This window comes from Quercus robur, chromosome 7 (genome assembly GCF_932294415.1).
Source record: "Quercus robur chromosome 7, dhQueRobu3.1, whole genome shotgun sequence".
NCBI classification, from domain to species: domain Eukaryota; kingdom Viridiplantae; phylum Streptophyta; class Magnoliopsida; order Fagales; family Fagaceae; genus Quercus; species Quercus robur.
The window spans coordinates 5,862,065-5,882,757 of NC_065540.1; the positions used below are offsets into that span (position 1 = coordinate 5,862,065).

The following is a 20,693-nucleotide window of genomic DNA, read 5'->3' on the forward strand; positions in this document are numbered from 1 at the left end:
AGGACAGGGACGACCTTACTAAAACCGTCCAGAGGGAAAAGGTCGTCGCTCAAAGACATGAACACTCATTCCCACTCTTCGCCGAACCGTTACAAGACATTAATCAACCTTCAGACCGTTGGGAATGACAGCTCATCATTAACACCCAGCAAGGGCATTACCAGGCAAGATTAAAGCCTCCATCAAGACTCCACCAACGGCTAGAAGAAATCACCTGCAAGCACACATATATAAAGACTGAACCCCAAAAGGGGTAGGGTAAGAAAAATACTCTAACACACTATTCTCATTGCTCTCCTTTGTCAATCTTTTTGACTTTGGCATCGGAGACCTTTTTGTAGGCACTACGCCGGCGAACTGCTTCCTTTCTTTCGTCCACGGATTGCAGAAGATTGGTTTTGTGAGGGACGGCTTCCATCTGGACGATCATAATAAACTGACGATCAGTTCATCATTAGTTTGGCGCCGTCTGTGGGAACGACGATTCAACACGTGATCTGTCCCCAATCCAAATGGAATCCAGTACAAACCCAGATCCTGCTGCGCTGGCCCTACAAATCCAGTCGCTGTCAGCAACCGTGGAAGAACTCACAAGACAAAACCAAGAGATGAAGCAACGACTGCTGCAGGAAAGAAATCGTGCAGATAGGGGAGACGACGAAGACAGCAACAGAAGGCGAACCAGCACTCCGGAGGAAGCAAGCTCGGATCTTTTGAGAGAGATGAGGAAAGAGATGGACAAACTAAGAAACGCCATAAAAGGAAAGACGGACCAAAGCTTGGAGAGAATCGTTCGGAAGACGGATTCACCCTTTACCATAGCCGTCCAGGAGTGCCCTGTACCCTCCAAGTTTCGTCTACCCAGCTGGAACCTTTCGACGGGCTGAAAGACCCGTTGGATCACCTGAATACCTTCAGGACGACCCTAGGCCTCCAACAGCCGCTTGACGAGATCTTGTGTCGCTCATTCCCTACGACCCTCAAAGGAGCAGCCAGGGAATGGTTCAACAAGTTGCCAACATCGTCCATTGACAATTTCAAGCAGTTGAGCAGTTCCTTTGTTCGTCATTTCGTAGGAGGACAACGACCAAAGAGAACTGCCGACCACCTGCTTACCATCAGATAAGGAGAGAAGGAACCACTGAGGTCTTACGTGACACGCTTCACCCGAGGAATGCTGGAAATAGACGAGACAGATGACAAGGTACATCTCACAACCTTCAAAGCAGGATTGAAGTCCAGGGATTTTGTGGCATCCTTGGCAAAGAACCCCCCTAAGACGATGGTCGAGGCATTGTTGAAAGCTCAGAAGTACATGAACGCGGAAGAAGCCCTGGCAGCTATTGACGGAGCAGATAAGAGTAGGGAAAAGAAGAAAGAAAAGGAGGACGATTGAAGAGGGCTAAAACGGGATCGGGCTGACAGACGGAATGACGATGGAAATCGAAGGAGAGAGGACAAAAACCCTCGTCCATCAAAGTTCACCCCGCTGGTGATGCCAGTAGATCAAATTCTAACAGAAATAAGGGACGAATCATCCCTAAAGTGGCCAAAACCACTCCATTCAGCACCTGGATTGCGCGACAAGAGGAAATACTTTCGTTTTCACAAAGATCATGGGCATTACACGGAGGACTGCAGGGACCTAAAAGAACAGATTGAGGAGCTCATCCGTAATGGGAAGCTACAACAGTATGTAAAAAGGGGAGATTTCGGCAGGTACGGACAGAAAAGCCAGTTAATGCATGAAGAGACGAAGATCGCCCCCAACCTCGTCCACAAAACGCACTAGGGGAAATAAAGACCATCGCCGGGGGACCAACCACCGGAGGATCGTTCAGGTCTCTCAGGAAATCATACCAAAGACAGGTAAACAACGTCCACAGTACACCACCATTAAAGCAAAGACGCACTAGTGAGGACTTGCATTTCTCTGAGGAAAATGCCAGAAGTGTGAAGCAGTCCCATGATGACCCGCTCGTCATTATGATCATGATCGAGGGGTTCAACACGCGAAGAGTCCTGGTCGACAGCGGAAGTTCAGCAGACATAATCTATCTTCCTGCTTTCCAACAACTAAAGCTGGACCCAAAAAGGCTCCGTCCTTTTGAGTCTCCCCTCGTCAGTTTCAGCAGAGACAAAGTATACCCCAGAGGAATCGCGACGTTAACAGTAACGGCCGGGTCATACCCCCTTCAGGTAACCAACCAGCACAATTTTCTGATAGTAGACTCACCCTCGTCCTACAATGTGATCATTGGGAGACCAATGCTTAATCGCTGGAAGGCTGCTATCTCCACCTACTGCTTAAAGGTGAAGTTCCCAACAGAACATGGTATCGGGGAGATTAAGGGAGACCAAGTACTGGCAAGAGAATGCTACCATGCCGTCCTGGCCTCAAAAGAAAACCATACGTGGACAATTGAGGAGAAGACGCTAGAGATTATGGAGAAACTTGAAACGGTAGATCTGGCTGAAGGGAATCCTCTAAAGACCACCCAAATAGGGACGAGCATGAGTCAAAAGACGAAAGGCGAAATCGTCAGCTTTCTGAAGAGCAACCTCGATATATTCGCCTGGAGCCACGAGGATATGCCAGGGATCCCAACAAGCCTCATCCAGCATCACCTGAATGTTGATCCGGGGAAGAAACCTGTCCAGCAGAAAAGGAGAGTCTTTGCTCCCGAGCGAAGTAAGGCAGTGATGGACGAGGTAAATAAGCTGCTTGCAGCAAAATTTATCCGAGAAGTCCACTACCCAGAGTGGTTGGCCAACATAGTCATGGTCAAAAAAGCAAATGGGAAGTGGAGAATGTGTGTCGACTTCACAGACCTGAACCAAGCCTGCCCAAAAGATAGCTTCCCACTGCCCAGAATCGACCAGCTAGTAGACTTCACAGCAGGGCACAAACTTATCACATTTATGGACGTGTTTTCAGGATATAACCAGATACAAATGGCTGAAAAAGACCAAGAGAAGACCGCTTTTATCACCAGCCAGAGACTTTACTGCTATCAGGTTATGCCTTTTGGGCTAAAAAACGCAGGGGCCACCTATCAAAGATTGGTGAACCAAATGTTCGAGAAGCAAATCTGGAGAAATGTGGAGGTTTATGTTGATGATATGCTCGTCAAGAGCAAGGAAGAAGAGAACCATCTGGACGACCTCAGAGAGACGTTCAATACTCTCAAACGGTATAGCATGAAGCTAAATCCGTCCAAATGTGCCTTTGGAGTTTCCTCGGGAAAGTTTCTCAGGTTTGTAGTATCGCAGGGAGGGATTGAATCAAACCCCGAAAAAGTCAGGGCCATCCTGGAAATGTCTTCACCCAGGACGGTCAAAGAAGTGCAGTCCCTCACAGGGAGAATTGCGGCCCTCAACAGGTTCGTCTCGAAGGCGACGGACAAATGCCTTCCATTCTTCAAGAATTTGAAGAAGGCGTTCTCATGGATGGAGGAATGCGAAACGGCGTTCCAAGAGCTGAAACGTTATCTTAGCAACCCGCCCCTCTTAAGCCCGTCCAAAGAAGGTGAAGATCTATTCCTGTACTTAGCCGTCTCGATCACGGCTGTCAGCACGGCATTGATTAGAGAAGATGGTGGTTTGCAACTTCTTGTGTATTACGTTAGCCAAGCCTTCCAGGGTGCCGAGGCACGATACCCACGTATAGAGAAGATCACCTTCGCCCTGATTATGGCTTCGAGAAAACTTCGTCCATATTTTCAAGCCAATCCCATCATCGTGATGACGGATCAGCCTATAAAAAAAGCAATGAACAAGCCCGAAGCGGCATGAAGAATGGTGCAGTGGGCAATCGAGCTCAGCCAGTTCGACATAAAATATCGTCCAAGGATGGCGATAAAAGCACAAGCACTGGCCGATTTTATAGCAGAATTCACCATCCCTGAAAACGTAGAGAACATCTAGACGGTTAATATTGACAGATCGTCCACTCAACGGGGAGGCAGAGCTAGCATCGTCCTCACTTCCCCCGAAAAGAATGTTATCAAATATGGAGTCCAACTTAAATTCCCTGTGACCAATAATGAAGTAGAATATGAGGCCTTATTGGCGGGTTTGAGAGTAGCCCGGGCACTAGGAGCTGAGAATGTTGTACTCAAAAGCGATTCCCAACTCGTCATTGGACAAGTAAGAGGGGAGTACGAAGCAAAGGAGGCTAGGATGCAGAAATACCTCAAGCTGACGAACCAATTGATCAGCTCCTTTAATTACATAGAGTTCGTCCAGATCCCCAGGGATCAGAACGCAGAAGCTGATGAGGTGGCCCGAAATGCCTCAACGGACAGCGGAAGTAAGAGGTTCGATTGGAGGACGGAAGAACAAAACCATCCTAGCATACTGGAACTTCAAATTTCCTCCATCCACACAGACCATGGATGGACGAGCCCGATAGTCACATTCCTTCAAGAAGGACGACTACCGAATGATCCAGAGGAAGCTAAAAAGGTAAGGAGACGAGCAGCCATATTTACGATACTTAATGACGAACTCTACAAAAGAGGCTACTCCCAACCGTATTTGAGATGTGTTGAAAAGGAGAAAGCCAGGTACATCCTTGAAGAAGTACATAGGGGAATCTGCGGAGATCACACGGGGGCAAAGTCCCTCGTCAGAAAGATTATGAGAGCTGGCTACTTTTGGCCAACAATGCAACGAGACGCAGCTGATTTCATGAGGACGTGTGACAGTTGCCAAAGATATGGGAATGTTCAAAGAATCCCCGGGGAGAAGATGACCACAATATCATCTCCCTGGCCATTCGCACAGTGGGGGATCGATATCATGGGTCCCTTACCTCAGGGAAAGAGACAGGTGAAGTTCCTACTCGTCGCCATTGACTACTTCACAAAATGGGTGGAGGCAGAAGCTCTGGCAACAATCACCGAAGCAAAGGTACAAAATTTTGTTTGGAAAAATATTGTTTGCAGGTTCGGGATACCAAGGACGATCATATCAGACAACGGTCATCAGTTTGACAGCCAAAGCTTCAGGTCATTTTGCTTGAGCTTGGGCATCAAAAATAAATTCTCATCACCAGGTCATCCCCAGGCCAACGGACAGACGGAAGTAACCAACCAGACCCTGCTCAAGATCATCATGTCCCGGTTGGTGGGGGCAAAAGGAATGTGGCCTGAAGAACTGCCAAGCGTCTTGTGGGCATATAGGACGACAGCGCGGACACTAACTGGAGAAACATCGTTTATTCTGACATATGGCATAGAAGCAGTTATACCAGTCGAAGTTGGTCTCACAAGCTTAAGGAGAGAATTTTTTGACGAGCAAACCAATGAGAACCAATTGAAGGAAAACTTAGACAGTCTGGACAAGATTAGAGATCAGGCAGCTGAAAGAATGGCAAAGTACCAGCAGAAGATAGCAGAATACTATAATCAAAGAGTGAAGCTGAGAAGATTCAACATTGGTGACCTCGTCCTTAGAAAAGTCACCCCTGCAACAAAGGATCCAGCACATGGCAAATTGGGACCGTCCTGGGAAGGACCCTACAGAGTTGTCCATTATTTGCGTCAGGGCAGTTACCACCTGGAAGACTTAGAAGGAAAAAGACTACCTCGTCCGTGGAACGTCGAACATCTAAAGAGGTATTACAAAAAGGAACCATAAACTTCATTGTAAAACCAATTTGATACTTCTATCTTATGTAAGCAATTATTCGAATTATAAGTATTGTCCAGCATCCCTTAAGTGTTATTAAGCAAATCATGCGCCACAGTTTTCAAAGAAAAGCACAAACGATCGTCCCCAAAAAAGCTTAATGACGATAAAATTCCTTAAATGGATGTACATCGTCCCTAAAAAGCTTAATGACGATAAAATTCCTTAAATGGATGTACATCGTCCCTAAAAAGCTTAATGACGATAAAATTCCTTAAAATGGATGTACATCGTCCCTAAAAAGCTTAATGACGATAAAATTCCTTAAATGGATGTACATCGTCCCTAAAAAGCTTAATGAAGATAAAATCCCTTAAATGGATGTATAGCGTCCCTAAAAAGCTTAGTGACGATAAAATTCTTTAAACGAATTACATCATCTCTAAAAAGCTTAACGACGACAAAAATTCCTTAAGGGGATGTCCATATGCATCGCCCAAACTGATCACACAAAATAATTTCGTCTATACAGAAAAGCAAAAGGATCAAACTCCTCAAGTTGATCAACGTAGCCTCGTCCATACAGGGCAACCAAAAAGTCAGTAAATGGGGAAACCTTTCTAAAACCCCCAGGAAGGTACAAAAATCCTCACACAACTCATGCAATCATGAAGAGCAAAAACAAACACAGACATTTATAAAATCAAACATAGAGTTAAATTGTTCTGAAGACAAAAATGGGGGGCCCCAAAAACAGGAGGGGCATCCAAACAACAGCTGTTCTTAACTTAGTGCATAAAAAAGAAAAAAAAAAGAAATTTTCCTTAAGGCAGAATTAAGCTGGAGGGGCAATATCATCGTCCTGAGTGGCCTGAGATGGTTCAACACCGGTAGACACCACTGCTTGAGCCGCTTCGTCCTCTTCAATCTCCTTATCGACGGCTTCAAAGTCTAAGTCGTCAAGGTTCACGCCAAGACCATGCTTGATTAAATACCTTCGCAGCAGCTCAAACCCTTTGAAGTACCACTGGAAAAGAATGGTGTTATATTCTTCCGTGGTCTGGAAAGCAGTGACGGCCTTGGCCACTGCAACCTTCATCTTCTGAGCGGCCGCCGCTAGGAGTTCGTCTTTCTGCTTCACAGATTGCCTCTCAACGTCCAGCTGCTCCGTCAGTACACGAACCTGCTCCTTGGAAATGTTGAGAGAATCCATGGTCGTGATTAAATCCTTTCGCAAACCAGAGGCCTCAGCCTCCAAAGCTTCCACCTTCGAGTTGGCCACGACGGCCTTCTCCTCGTTCGCTAAATACTGCGTGGTGATGTGCATGGTCTCCCCCAACACCTATGGACGAGTACAAAGTTAATAAAAATTAGTTCAATCAAAAGCAACAAAAATGGTCAAGCAAATAAAAACGAGGAAAGGAGCAAGACGTATGATGATTCACCTGCACAAGCTTGTGAACGTGACGGCTCACCATCTCATGTGAAGGAATGCTCGTGACTTCCCTTATCTCACCAGGGGTAAAGAGCTCGTTGGCACGATCCATGGCCGTCCCAGCGTCCGACCAAACGCTGGCACCAACTTTCTCTTTCCCCTTACTGGCCGCCTTCTGCTTCTTAGAAGGACGAGCCACCTCCTTAACCGAGATGCCAGGGGATGCAGCCGGACCCTCGTCCAGATCAAGTGTAGGAGTGGACGACCCTCTCTCCACCACCTCTTTCTCTTTCTCCTTTTCTTTATCCGTGATCCTCAGCCTCTTCTGGCCTATACTAGAAAGGGGCTCATTCTTTTTGCCCTTAATTTTGTTGTACATCTCTTTGTTAAACTTCGACGTCATTTCTACACAAAAGAGATCAAGGACGAATAAAGGGGGGTAAGGACGAATAAACAGAATGAAGATAAACACGAAGAAAAGAGATGACTTGAGGTGCAGCTTACGTTTTCTCTCTTCACGGTCGAGGGTACTGAGTACGTAGAGGGAAGGTTTTGGTCCCAGATAGTGACGAGCTAGGGTACGTGGATCGATCAGCTCACCAAAATCTTCAATCGTCCTTGCGTACTTGATCGCAGCCTGAACTCGCTCTACAAATTTAACCTCAAGTTCTGGACGATTTTTCACTGCAAAGGACGACATCATTAAAAAAAAAAAAAAAAAGGGCCAACAATATTGGGGTAAACGCACCAATCAAAGGGGTCTCCCATCGTCGCAGCAACCTAGGTATGTTCCCCCACAAATCATCAGGCAACGTTTCCCAACCGTCCCCAGATACAAAGAAGTATCTTGATTTCCAGTAGCGAAAGGACGACGGAAGGTTAGCTACCAGACGAGCCTTCCTATTCCAAGGTACAAACTCATAGTACCCAAATTCTCTGGACTCTTTCAGACGATACAGATGGACGAACTCATTAACTGAGATCATATCCCCGTCAGCAATGGTCGTCTAGATCACCATACAACTGATCACTATTCTCCAGGAGTTAGGCATAAGTTGCCCCAGTGCAAGGTTAAAATGGTAAAGAAGCTCCATTATGAACGGATGGACGGGAAATCGAAGGCCACACGAAAAAGCAGCCTCGTAGAAGCAAACTTCTCCGTGGGCAAAGGTGCAAGCCTTTTCACCCTTCCTGGGAAGACGAGCCCTGGTTCCCTCCGAGAACTGGAATCTGTCCTTAAATTTACTAAAAACCTCAACTTTCAAGGAACAATTTTCCTTGAGGGCATGAAATTGATGGACCGTCGCTGGAATGGGAGAATGGGAGGAAGAGGGAGCATGGGAAAGCGCGGTAGTCGTTACATTGACCTCGGCCTCTTCCTCAACTACGTTAGAGGTCGAACCCCTCTCTAAATCACCTAACCCTCCTTCTAAACCCATATTTTCCTCTCTTAGGAGCCCTCTAATAGACCGGAACCAAGCTTGAGACTCTAACAAAAGGGGGTATAAAGCACCCAATGCCGAACCTAACCCGGTACCCCTACTAACAAATTCCTCAACTAGTGGGTACGAACCGGCAAGCGAAGGCGCACCCAATGGGTCACCGGAAAGCTCTACCAAGGAACCTAAGCGGGCAAGGAGAAAAGCTACGGAGGGGAAGTTACGCCTAACTTCAAAATTATCCACCATGAAAGACAAAAAAAAAAAAAACTAACACCACCACTCAGTAAGAAGAGAGGATAGTACAGAGAAGAAAAGGAACTTAAGTGACACAAATGCAAGGAAAAATCAGAAAGGAAAGAAAAGCGTAAATAGGGGTGAGCTTACCTGGAAGTTAGGGAGAAAACTGAGGAGGTGAGGAGCAAAATACGCGTAGGAGAGATCAACCGCATAGAGAATGGGGAAATGGAAAAAGGAAAAGCCAAAAAATCAAAGGACTCCTTGTAAAGTGCGGGAAAACTGAAAAGGCACTCACCGGAAACGAGGCACTCCCACCAATAGAAATCAAACACGTGGCACTGAGAAGAGCCACAGCCGCCACTACGCAATCAATGCGGAGCAGAACTCCAAGCGCCATAACTGAAAAAAAAAAAAAAAAATAAAAAATAATGATAATAACAATCTTTTCATATTCCTATAATCGTCCAAGAAATGGACGACCATGGAATAGGGGGGCAGCTGATACGCCCGACCAAAATGGTAATCGTCCATACAATGCAGGACAGGAACGACCTTACTAAAACCGTCCAGAGGGAAAAGGTCGTCGCTCAAAGACATGAACACTCGTTCCCACTCTTCGCGGAACCGTTACAAGACATTAATCAACTTTCAGACCGTTGGGAATGGCAGCTCATCATTAACACCCAGCAAGGGCGTTACCAGGCAAGATTAAAGCCTCCATCAAGACTCCACCAACGGCTAGAAGAAATCACCTGCAAGCACACATATATAAAGACTGAACCCCAAAAGGGGTAGGGTAAGAAAAATACTCTAGCACACTATTCTCATTGCTCTCCTTTGTCAATCTTTCTGACTTTGACATTGGAGACCTTTTTGCAGGCACTACGCCGGCGAACTGCTTCCTTTCTTTCGTCCACGGATTGCAGAAGATTGGTTTGGTGAGGGACGGCTTCCATCTGGACGATCATAATAAACTGACGATTAGTTCAACATCAAAACCTAACATGCTATCGTATATATATTAATAATAGGTCAGACAGCTTAGTTAAACAAAATAAATTAAATAAACTCCTATCTTACATTCAAAACTTTCACATGCATGACTGATATTACAATTAGCTACTACTCCGATGAGTTAGAAATACAAAATGTTCTGAAAATTCATGTGATTTGCATCGAGGGAATAAAGTATCAAAGACCTTATTCGATCTCATGATAAGGCTAGGCGGAGAAATTGAAAACCCTCAATATTTGAAAGTGAAAAATTCAAAATTATTGTCTTAATTAGACATGTAAAAAATGTGACAACTTATGCATTTAAAAGTGTTCTATCATTTCTTTTTTAAAGAAAAATCATCATGTACCAAAAACAAAAACTACAGGCCTTTATTTTTCTACGATATGTGTCAATAAATAAAAAAGACAATCAAATTTTGGTCCAAACTCAAAGTGAAAAGTGTCCTACAAACCACGCCAAAGTCATTTAAATTTTCGTTGATCAATTAATTTCAATGAAAAAGACTGTCAAACAATCAATAATATCTTTGATTTTCACAAACTTTACTCCATCCATTGATGTGTACGTACTTGAAGCACATGAGAAAGCTGGTTGTATACATTTGCAGGGTGGGTCTGGTCTTGGTTATGTACTTAGCTTGCACATGCCAGGGTCGTTGCACTGACAACTTTTGTATTCTTAATTTGTTAGACGAATAATATCTAAGCTTATGGCCGTATCGATTTTGCGTAAATAGGAGTCTTCATTACCAAATCTAAGTTCAACTTTCATGAAGATAATTTTTTTGACTTTCGAATGCATTCGGGTCGGGTTGTACTTACATGTTTCATTATCCTTTACAAAAAATTGGACTTTCATTAACTATTTAATTACTTTTTTAATATACCTAAATTATACTGCAAACTTTTAAATTCATCCAAATGAATTCTTAAAGTATCAAAATAAATTAAAATAAATGACACAAAATAAGAATAATAAATTAAAATAAAATTCCAATGCCAAATCACGAAAACCAACTCAAGATGTTAGGTTGGATTAAGTTGGTTTTGTCAAGTTAATGGGTTGGATGCACACTCCAACTAGTCAGCAATTCGTGCATAATAAATTTTAATAAAATATGATTTTGTCATAAATTGTTGTTTTCCTTTCTTTATTTTGCATATAAATATCAAGTTTGATAATTATGACAATTATTAATACACATTTATTATGATTATGCTTGGATAATATTATATTGATATTTATGGTAGTTGTTAATAGATATTTATTATGATTCAATTTTACATGGAACTATTAAATATATATATATATATATATATAATTTTTATATTCTTATCTGATTAGTAACTATTTAAAAATTGGGTTTTCATAGACTTGATCATTTTTTTTTTTTTTTTTTTGGAGAATGTAGACTTGATCATTTTGATTACATTGGAAGGAATAAAAAAACATTTGATGTCAATAGTTTTGTTACTTTTGTAATTTAACTAATATATTCTAGTATTTCTAACAGAAACATCCAAGGTTTAAAACTTAGAATCTCTCCTCCCTAGTTCATTGTAATTATCTAATTAATAAATATTAAAAAAACACACACACTCTTGATATTTTATAAAACAGGATTAAACTTAACTCCATTCTCTAAAAAAAGAAAAGAAAAGAAAAAGAATTAAGCTTAACTCCCCGAGAGAAAGTTCATAAAACTATCTTAATTAGATTTAATAAATAAATAATTAGCAAGTGGTGATCACATGGAAAATGGAGCTAGGTCCGAGCCAAGACCGACAGTTCCAACCATTAGGCCTTAATTGGAGCACGTAAACAAGGGTATCAGATTTAAATACCACATGAACGTCCCACGTTATCCAGATTTAATAATCGTATACATACAAAACCTACTTATTTTACTCAACAGCATACTCCTATGAGTTAACCTAAAAAAATAGAGAGAAATCTTAGGAATTTGGGCTTTGATTTGTTTGATCAAGGAATGGAGTAGGCACTGCCAACTGCCAACCTTGCTTTCGGCGTCAATGATGGGTCTTGTTTTGTAAATCTATTTACTTTAGAGTGGGTTTAGTTAACTTAATTGGTAGAGTTTCTTGTCATAGAATAAAAAATTTGGAGTTCTATCCCCGCTTACATCAAAATCCAATTAGTATCTTAGTCTGATGAGAAAGAAAAATCTCTATCTCTCAATATAGCGGAAAATTATTAGGTACTCCTGGAGTACCATAATTGCATAGTCTCTCTTCTCACATGAATTATGGATCCCATTATGAATTTAATTAGTGTGACTTACCATTCATGTGAAAAGAGAGAGTACGAATTTATGATACTCTGGAAGTACACAATAATTTTTCCAATATAGCTTACTCTCAAAATTTTAGTTATTATTTATTGAATCAGATTCTGTGGAAATTAACCCAGATTCATTGGTAAGCAACAACTTAGTAAGAACTTCGCTCACCAAGGGCTCTGTAGTCTGAATACTTTAAAGTACAACAATTTATTTTCAGGCAAAACATTAATGGGGCTTTTTTTTTTTTTTCTAGGTAAATGCGAGGGTTTGAACCCCGAGTGATAGGTTTCTATACAGCCCGGGTACCAACTCGCCTACACCAGGCGGTGGTGAAACAGTAATGGCCTTGTGCATTGATTATCAAGAGCCCGACATTGTAACCTATATGAATCCTGGAGATAACGTGGTCCAAACACACATGTGGATGGCCATTTTTATTTCTTTGACTTTTTTTTTTTGCCTTCCGATTTTCTATGCTGATGAATTAATTATCATTAAAGGAAATTAATGGAAATCACTTAGTAGTGTAGTGCCTGTCATTTTTTAGTACCTTACAACTGGATGTGTGTGAAAAAATCTCATATATAATATCATTTTCTAGTACTTGGTCTTAGAAACCGTCCACGCCTACATCCTAAAGGGACTGCTGTCACCTCATTCCTCATATTTGAAACTCAATTATTTGATATAGGAAAGAAAGTCAAGTTAGGCTTGGGAATAGAGGACCACAAGGATTTTTATGATATTTCTAAGATTTTACTAACAAAGATTACAATTCTTTTTAAGGGGATATTAACTATTTTTAAGAATAAGAGAGACTCTGACTTTAATTTTCCTCTTCTTCTCTTTTCTAATTTGATTCTAGACCTCTTAAATTATAAAAAGGATAATAATCTCTCACGCAATCTATTTCACTTTTTTTTTTTCTTTTTTTTTTTGGTGTACGTTCACTTTTCATACTTTAAATGTATAAATATTATATTTTTTTATTTTAAAATGTGTATATCAAAACATGTAATTGTAAATATTGAGTGTATTTGTATGTGAAAAGGCAGTGTGAAAAAAATATTTTGGCATATAAGTATATATATATATATATATTATATGAATATCCTTTTCAAACAAAACCGATATTTTACAGTTACCCACCATGCACCCATCTTAAATAGGATGCCATTAAAGGCCTTGAAATAATATAAAATAAGATACACATTCCCATACAAATTGCAAGTACTTAACTCCCTCCTCATAAGTAAGTCCATGCCTAGAGTGTGCTTATTTTAAACCTTGTAGATAAAAGAAAATGGTGGCTGCTGAGTTCGGAGGTGGTGGTGGGGGTTGGAGGGCCATGAAGAGCTTCGCCTTGCACGTGATCCTTGGTAGATGGTTCATGGTCTTTGCATCGTTGTTAATCATGTCTGTCTCAGGTTCAACATACATATTTGGTGTATACTCCAACGACATAAAATCATCCTTAGGCTATGACCAAACATCGCTCAATTTGATCAGCTTCTTCAAGGACACGGGTGGAAACCTTGGAATCCTATCTGGGCTTATCAACGAGATCTCACCCCCATGGGTTGTCCTCTTAATTGGGGCAATCTTGAACTTATTTGGGTACCTCATGATATGGCTCAGTGTCACAGGTCATACTGCCAAGCCCCACTTATGGCAAATGTGTCTATATATATTCATCGGTGCAAACTCACAGTCATTTGCAAATACTGGAGCTTTAGTCACTTGTGTTATGACCTTCCCAGAAAGCCGAGGCAGTGTTATAGGCCTTCTGAAGGGTCTTGTTGGTCTAAGTGGTGCTATTATGACACAACTCTACCATGCTCTCTATGGGGATAACTCAAAGGCTCTGATTTTGCTAATTGCTTGGGTTCCGGCAGCTGTGTCCTTTGTCTTTCTACGAACAGTTCGGATTATAAAGACAGCTCGGCAATCCAACGAGCTCAAAGTTTTCTACAATTTCCTCTATATTTCACTTGGCCTTGCCGGGTTTCTCATGACTTTGATTATCATACAAAACAAGCTCAGGTTTAATAGAATTGAATATGCTGGAAGTGCTTGTGTTGTTGTTATTTTACTATTTCTCCCACTTGTAATAGTTATGAAAGAAGAATCCAAACTTTGGAGGAGAAAGGAGCACCTCATAAATGATCCTGTACAAGTGAAAGTAGTAGCTGAAAAGCCACAGGTATTGGAGCAACCAGTACTGCCCCCAATTGAAGCACAATCAAGTGAAAGAAAGTCAGATTCTTGCTTCAGCAACATATTCAGGCCCCCAGATAGAGGTGAAGACTACACAATATTACAAGCACTATTCAGCATCGACATGTTAATTTTGTTTGTAGCCACAACTTGTGGTGTCGGTGGGACTTTAACAGCCATTGACAACTTGGGTCAGATTGGTAAGTCACTAGGCTATCCAGCTCACAGCATCTCAACCTTTGTATCACTCGTGAGCATTTGGAATTATCTAGGACGAGCTTTGACTGGTTTTGCTTCTGAATTCTTCTTAGTCAAATACAGATTCCCTCGTCCCCTATTGCTTACATTTGTCCTCCTTTTCTCTTGTGTTGGCCATCTCTTAATCGCCTTTCCAGTCCCATACTCTCTTTACTTTGCTTCAGTGATTATTGGGTTCTGCTTTGGTGCACAATGGCCTTTAATATTCGCTATCATATCTGAGGTCTTCGGCCTCAAGTACTATTCCACTTTGTACAATTTTGGTGCTTTTGCAAGCCCAGTTGGGTCTTACATTCTCAATGTGAGAGTGGCTGGTAGTTTATATGATAAGGAGGCTTTGAAGCAAATGGAAGCTTTAGGTGTCAAAAGAGAGGACGGGAAGGAATTGATATGCACGGGTGCTCACTGTTATAGAATGGCTTTCATTATAATCACCGCTGCAGCGTTGTTTGGGTTCCTTGTTTCTATTCTTTTGGTTCTAAGGACATTCAAGTTTTACAAAGGTGATATCTACAAGAAGTTCAGAGAGGAATCAGAGGCAGCAGCAAGTGAAATGGCTTCCAAGGGAAATGACATAGTTCCGATGAGAGAAAGAGAAGGTGGAGCCAGTTTCGTTGCCTCAGCCAATGCTAGCTCTTTCAGTACAACCACCAACACCAACACCAACACCAACCATCATTAAATCACTGAGTTAGACTAGAGCTGCTTAATTATTTATATGATGTAATATATTGCTAAGTTATTTCTTTCTCGCTTTTAGAGAGAGTGAAAAAAAAAAAGGGAAGAAAGGAAGAAGTAAAAGTTGAAAATACCATGTGGGTTCTTGAATTATAAGTAATAATTTAATTGTGTCCTTAAATTTGAATTAGCGTAAAATACAATTCGCCCTAAGGTTGGAGCAAATGGTAAGCACACTTAGGTTTCTTTTAAAATATTCAATTTATTTTCTATGCATAAACATCACTTAAGTTTGGCTATGCAATTCCCTTAAAAAAAAAAGTTTGGCTACGCAATTTACCCCCAAATTAAACTAATTTGTGGTCTTAAGTAAACCAAAACGTGCATGTGACTTTTATTTTTATGGGTGATATTGGTTTTTGATATATAACATAACTTTGTTAATGAAAAAATAGTCTAAGTACACAAGGAGTATTCTGTAAGTAATACAATCAAGCTCTCAAGATACAATGATCAACCATATTTGAAAAGAATTAAAGAAAAAGGAACCCAAGTTAGCAAAAAATCAACAAAGACTTAAAAGAAAAACAATTTAGGGCTCGTTTGGTATATGTGTTTAAACATATGTTTTCAATTTTTAAACAACATTACACGTATTTCAATATACTTTTTCGCTCACATGTATTTCTAAAAAATACAAACAACATTAGTAGAACAACATTACCAAATGGACCCTTAATGTTGAGAATAGCTTGTTCATAGTTCTTAGTGCTTCTAGTATTTTGTTCCCACCTAAGTCACCTCATCAAACAATGAGGCAAACCTTTTCAAATTACTATGTTTCGATAACGACCATATTGACCTTACCAATATGTGAGCATATCCAAAACTCTCTGTGGCATAAATAAATGAACTCCAAACAGGCTAAGTACCATAGTACACAATTCTTTTGCTATAGGAGAATGGAGAAGTAAATGATCCCCAACCTCCCCATGACATTTACACGTATACACAATCTAACTCAATAATATATTCCTCTTAAGATTATTAATAGTAAGAATTTTAACCAATGCAATAGTCAATGATAAGAAAGTAACTCTAGCAGGTTCCTTGGATCTCCAAATAATTTTCTAAGGAAAAAACTTGACAGTAGCATTAGACATCAAGGAATGATAATAGCATCCAACTTAAAAAACTTGACCTTTAATTTTTTGAATGAAACAATGTGACATAAATAACAAATTTTACAATTTTTTTTGACAACTTGCTAAGGTAACAAATTGTGATTAGGGAAAAAAATTATTGGGACCATTATTAAAATCACTTTTATTATATGCTAATCACAATCTACAACTTTAGTAGTTTTGAAAAATATTATGAATTTTTTTTTTGGGTGTTTTTGGAGTTATTATATTCCAAATTAGATGAAACAAATCCCCTGCAAGCTTTGATTAATTTAGTGCAGTTTGCACACGGGTATTTCTAAAAAGTCTTGATAGTGTCTAGTATTAGTCCAAACTTCAGTAGTGATTTTCATAGTGTACTATATTAAATGTGTCAAATTTAGTTTATGTATTTGCTGTCAAATTTAACTATTAAAATCAAACAATTGTACTTCCTTTGACCTCTTTGATCTCATATAAATCAAAATTAACTATGGGTTGATTTTTATATATATGTTGATTTTAAAAAGAAAGTGAAGGCAAAGGTAAGATTGAATCATTTTTCACCTAATTCAACTTATTTATTTTATGTACAATTTTTTAATTTAATTTTATCTTTTTAAATTAAAAAAAAATAAATAAATAAAAGGTTCTCAGCGTTAATGAAAGTGGAGCAAAGGGCGGTAAGTACTGCTTTGACTCATGGTCATTGCGGGCTAACACGCTGACATACTTTCGGCACTCGGTCTTTGATAGCTCACCTCATGGCTCATGGTCCTCATCTTCACTACCAAAAGGTATTTATTTTCAAACTTTATCTTTCTGCTGGCAAATAATTAATGGTAGATCAACTTGTCTTTGTTCGGCGCCAGTAAGCACTTAATTAGCAAGAATAGTTAGTCTGGTCCAACTTGGCATCCTCCCATATCTAATAGCATGACAACATTTCAACTCTGATGGCAGTGATATGTTGCTCAATGCGGCCAAAAATTGACAGTAAGAGAACATGATGATCTAGTGATGATCTAGTTACGATTTTGGTGTTTATCAGAACAGGAAAATTATACATATTAAAAAAAAAAAAAAATATATATATATATATATATATAGTGAAGCATTCGTGTGTCCTAGTAAGTATGGATACTTCATTAAAAATGTCGTACTTGTATCATATATATCGGTGTCATATTAGTGTCATTCAGTTATATTATGTTATAATTTTTGCAAAAATTACTTGTATTGTTGTGTCATATCCATATCTATGTCCGTACTTTTTAGATTCCTTGCCATCTATCATTGTCTCAAGAATTTATATGGTATAATGATAAGATATAATCATTACAAAACAGATGTGAGAGTTTTAGATCTGATCACTAAGAAAATTTTACCTCCAAAAACAGTAAAAGAATCATTCACGTGTCCTTTGTGATCTATTATTGTCATAAGTTTTACATGTGTATTGATATAATTCTAAGATGTAATTATTACAAAGAAGTTTTGAAACTTTAAATCTTGTCTCTAAAAAAAAAAAAAACTTTTACCTCCAAAAACAACTTTCTTTAGACTTCTTCGGGAGTGAATACAAGGTCTTTTTTACAAAAGAAAGGCTTTTTCTCACATGGAGACAAAGGTGATCCCACAATAATTTTGGAGTCATCTCGCATTTTGTGTGCACCTCATGTAGTGCTCCATTTACTCAGATAGCTTTCTCCGTATGTGAAGTGAAGGCTGTGCCCACCGCATGCATGCTCTTTTGAAATTGCAGGCATTCTGATATAGACTATAGAGAACAAGGGAAAGACTTATCGATCACTCATCACAGTAGCATTTTCATGTGAGGCTTGATTCTCGCAGGCCCACTGAATCGCATCTTTATGAATTCATGCTGATTATTGCTTTTTTACTTTTGAAAAAAAAAAAGTGGACTGAGGTAGTCCAAATTCATCTTCTTCTCTCCTCCACAAAATAAATAAATAAATAAATAAATACACTCATATATAGTATATTTTAAAAAATTTAAATCCAAACTCAAAAGAATAGCATATTCATTATATATAGGATAAGGATTAAGTTATATTTAATGTAGCTTTTGTAACTTTTTTTTTTTTTATAGGATTAATATTTTGAAAATCTGGTCATTGGAGTACATAATTTTGTTGATCTTAACGTGTATATCAAATTTTATGTTATTCGGTTATTATTTAGTGTTCGGTTCACAAACACGAGTTTTGTCTATATTTTAAAGTTTTAAAAAATATATATATGATGAGATAGTCACTAATCACTGATTATCTTTGATAGTTTGCAATGATGGAAGGTATAAGGAGAAAATGTTATTAAACAGTTGATTCGTCACACTACTCTTTTAATGAAAAATTATGGAGTGGTGTAATGTCGCTTTGATTTACATTAGATGTAATTTAAATCTGACCTCGTGACTCGTATATATATTAGTTATGTAGTAAATATGTCTATGACATGATTAAAAAAATATGTTACTTTTTATCTAACAAAAGTTATATCAAGTTAGTCTTTACTTCTCAAAAAGAAAAAACTGTGAGTTAATCCTTCGTTGGAAAATAAGTGTGAGTTAAATAGATTTAAAACCTGTGTTATGTATTCAAAAGTTAGGTTATTTTGGATATACACATTACTGTCAATTTCTTTAAAACTTTCTCTTCTCTCCCTGTGTGTATGTTAAAATACTTAGTATTCTTAAAAAAAAAAAAAAAAAAAGTTAGTCTTCACATTACTCAAAATAATTTTTTTTTCATCAATAAATGGAAACCATCTTTTTAATCATATTTATCTCAATTAATATTTTTCAAACATTTTAAATCAATATTTTCCCATTAAATAAATTAGATATTTTATAGTTAGAAAATTGCAATATTTTAAAATTTATGACATATAAATACTGATTAATTTTAAAATTATTTAAATAATAAAGGTCACTTTACATGTCTAAACATATACAAGTTAATATAAGCAAAGTAATCTTAATCCTATTTGTAGTGCAACTATTATAAGTATATTATTATAATTAGTTCATGGTTTAGCATATGTATTACATTGGTAAATAACTTTTTAATATTGATAAGTTCACTGCTTGATTGTATTTTTCTTCATATTCTTTATACTTGCAAAACTTTAAGATGATTGCAGATCAATAATTATTTAATTTATATAATATTTAAATTCAAATTTTCATATTTTAAGATTACACACAGAAAATGATTTTGTTGAACAAATACTAAATTTCATGTTAATATCAATAAGAACATACAATTCAACAATATGATCCTTAATATATTAATCTAATAAAAATTTAAATTTTTATTAATGTTGTGCAATTCAATAATAGTATAACATTAATAAATAGTTACTGTGGTGGGTAAAGTCTGTCAGTTGATGTTGGGCCGTAACTCATGTACCAAGCCCAGCCGCGATAAAGAAGAAAAGGCATGGGCGTAGGATATCCCGTCTCAATCATGATGGGCCGGGCCTGCTAAGGGGCGTCCGAGGAGGAACACCTCCTCGGACTCACCCAGTAAGCATCCAATTTGCACCCCATACTTAGCGAAAGGTCGCCCAATACGAAGAAACAATGCGTGACACTCAGGAAGGAGGAGGGGACAATCACAACTGCCTCATTAAATGCCAAGGAACTACTTTTCCAGCCGCATTAATGTGGAAGGGACAGGAACGCAGAATGACCTTGGCCAGTGCAACTCACAGAAAGGAGGGAGGATGACCTATGGGACAGGCACTCGAGTGGAGGATCGGATGACTGACAAGTGTAGGGACATGATCTCAGGATGGGTGCTATATAAGGGAAGGAGACCCCCATGGAAAAGGGATGGGAAGCAGAAAGAAGAAAGGATAAAGAAGGAGAAAAGAGAGAGAAGTAGCAGGAACAGCCTCAGGGACCGTTACTCCAAAAGCTCGAAGGAATATCCCTGCGTCCAACTGGTTGCATGGCTTGGTCGTAGCTTCGTTTCTCCTGTCAAAGACCTAGTTCTATAACCTGCTCTCTACAAATTCATTGTTGAGGGACTTTTGGGCCAGAATCTCCCACCTGTTGGGCCTGAACCCCAAATTCGTCACCTTACAATTGGCGCCGTCTGTGGGGAGAACTTGTGTCTCGACAAGTGAAACAGCAAGGGATGGAAGGATCAGGTCCGCGCCAAACCGGACGTACTGAATCTCAACGACAGGACAACTTTGTAAACCTTGAACGAGCAAAAGACCAAAATGATCAACGAGAGGGCAGTGTGAACACCGCCCACACGAGTAAAAGTCGCTCGAA

At 39.3% G+C, this 20,693-nt stretch overlaps 1 protein-coding gene across 1 annotated transcript; it reads left to right on the plus strand.

The window, feature by feature from the left end:
* The first annotated feature begins 13,253 nt into the window (after positions 1 to 13,253).
* Positions 13,254 to 15,408, plus strand: LOC126691918 (uncharacterized). Its single transcript, XM_050387257.1, has one exon. The coding sequence runs from the start codon at positions 13,372 to 13,374 to the stop codon at positions 15,223 to 15,225; it is 1,854 nt and encodes a 617-aa protein (XP_050243214.1). The 5' UTR covers positions 13,254 to 13,371; the 3' UTR covers positions 15,226 to 15,408.
* The last annotated feature ends 5,285 nt before the right edge of the window (positions 15,409 to 20,693 follow it).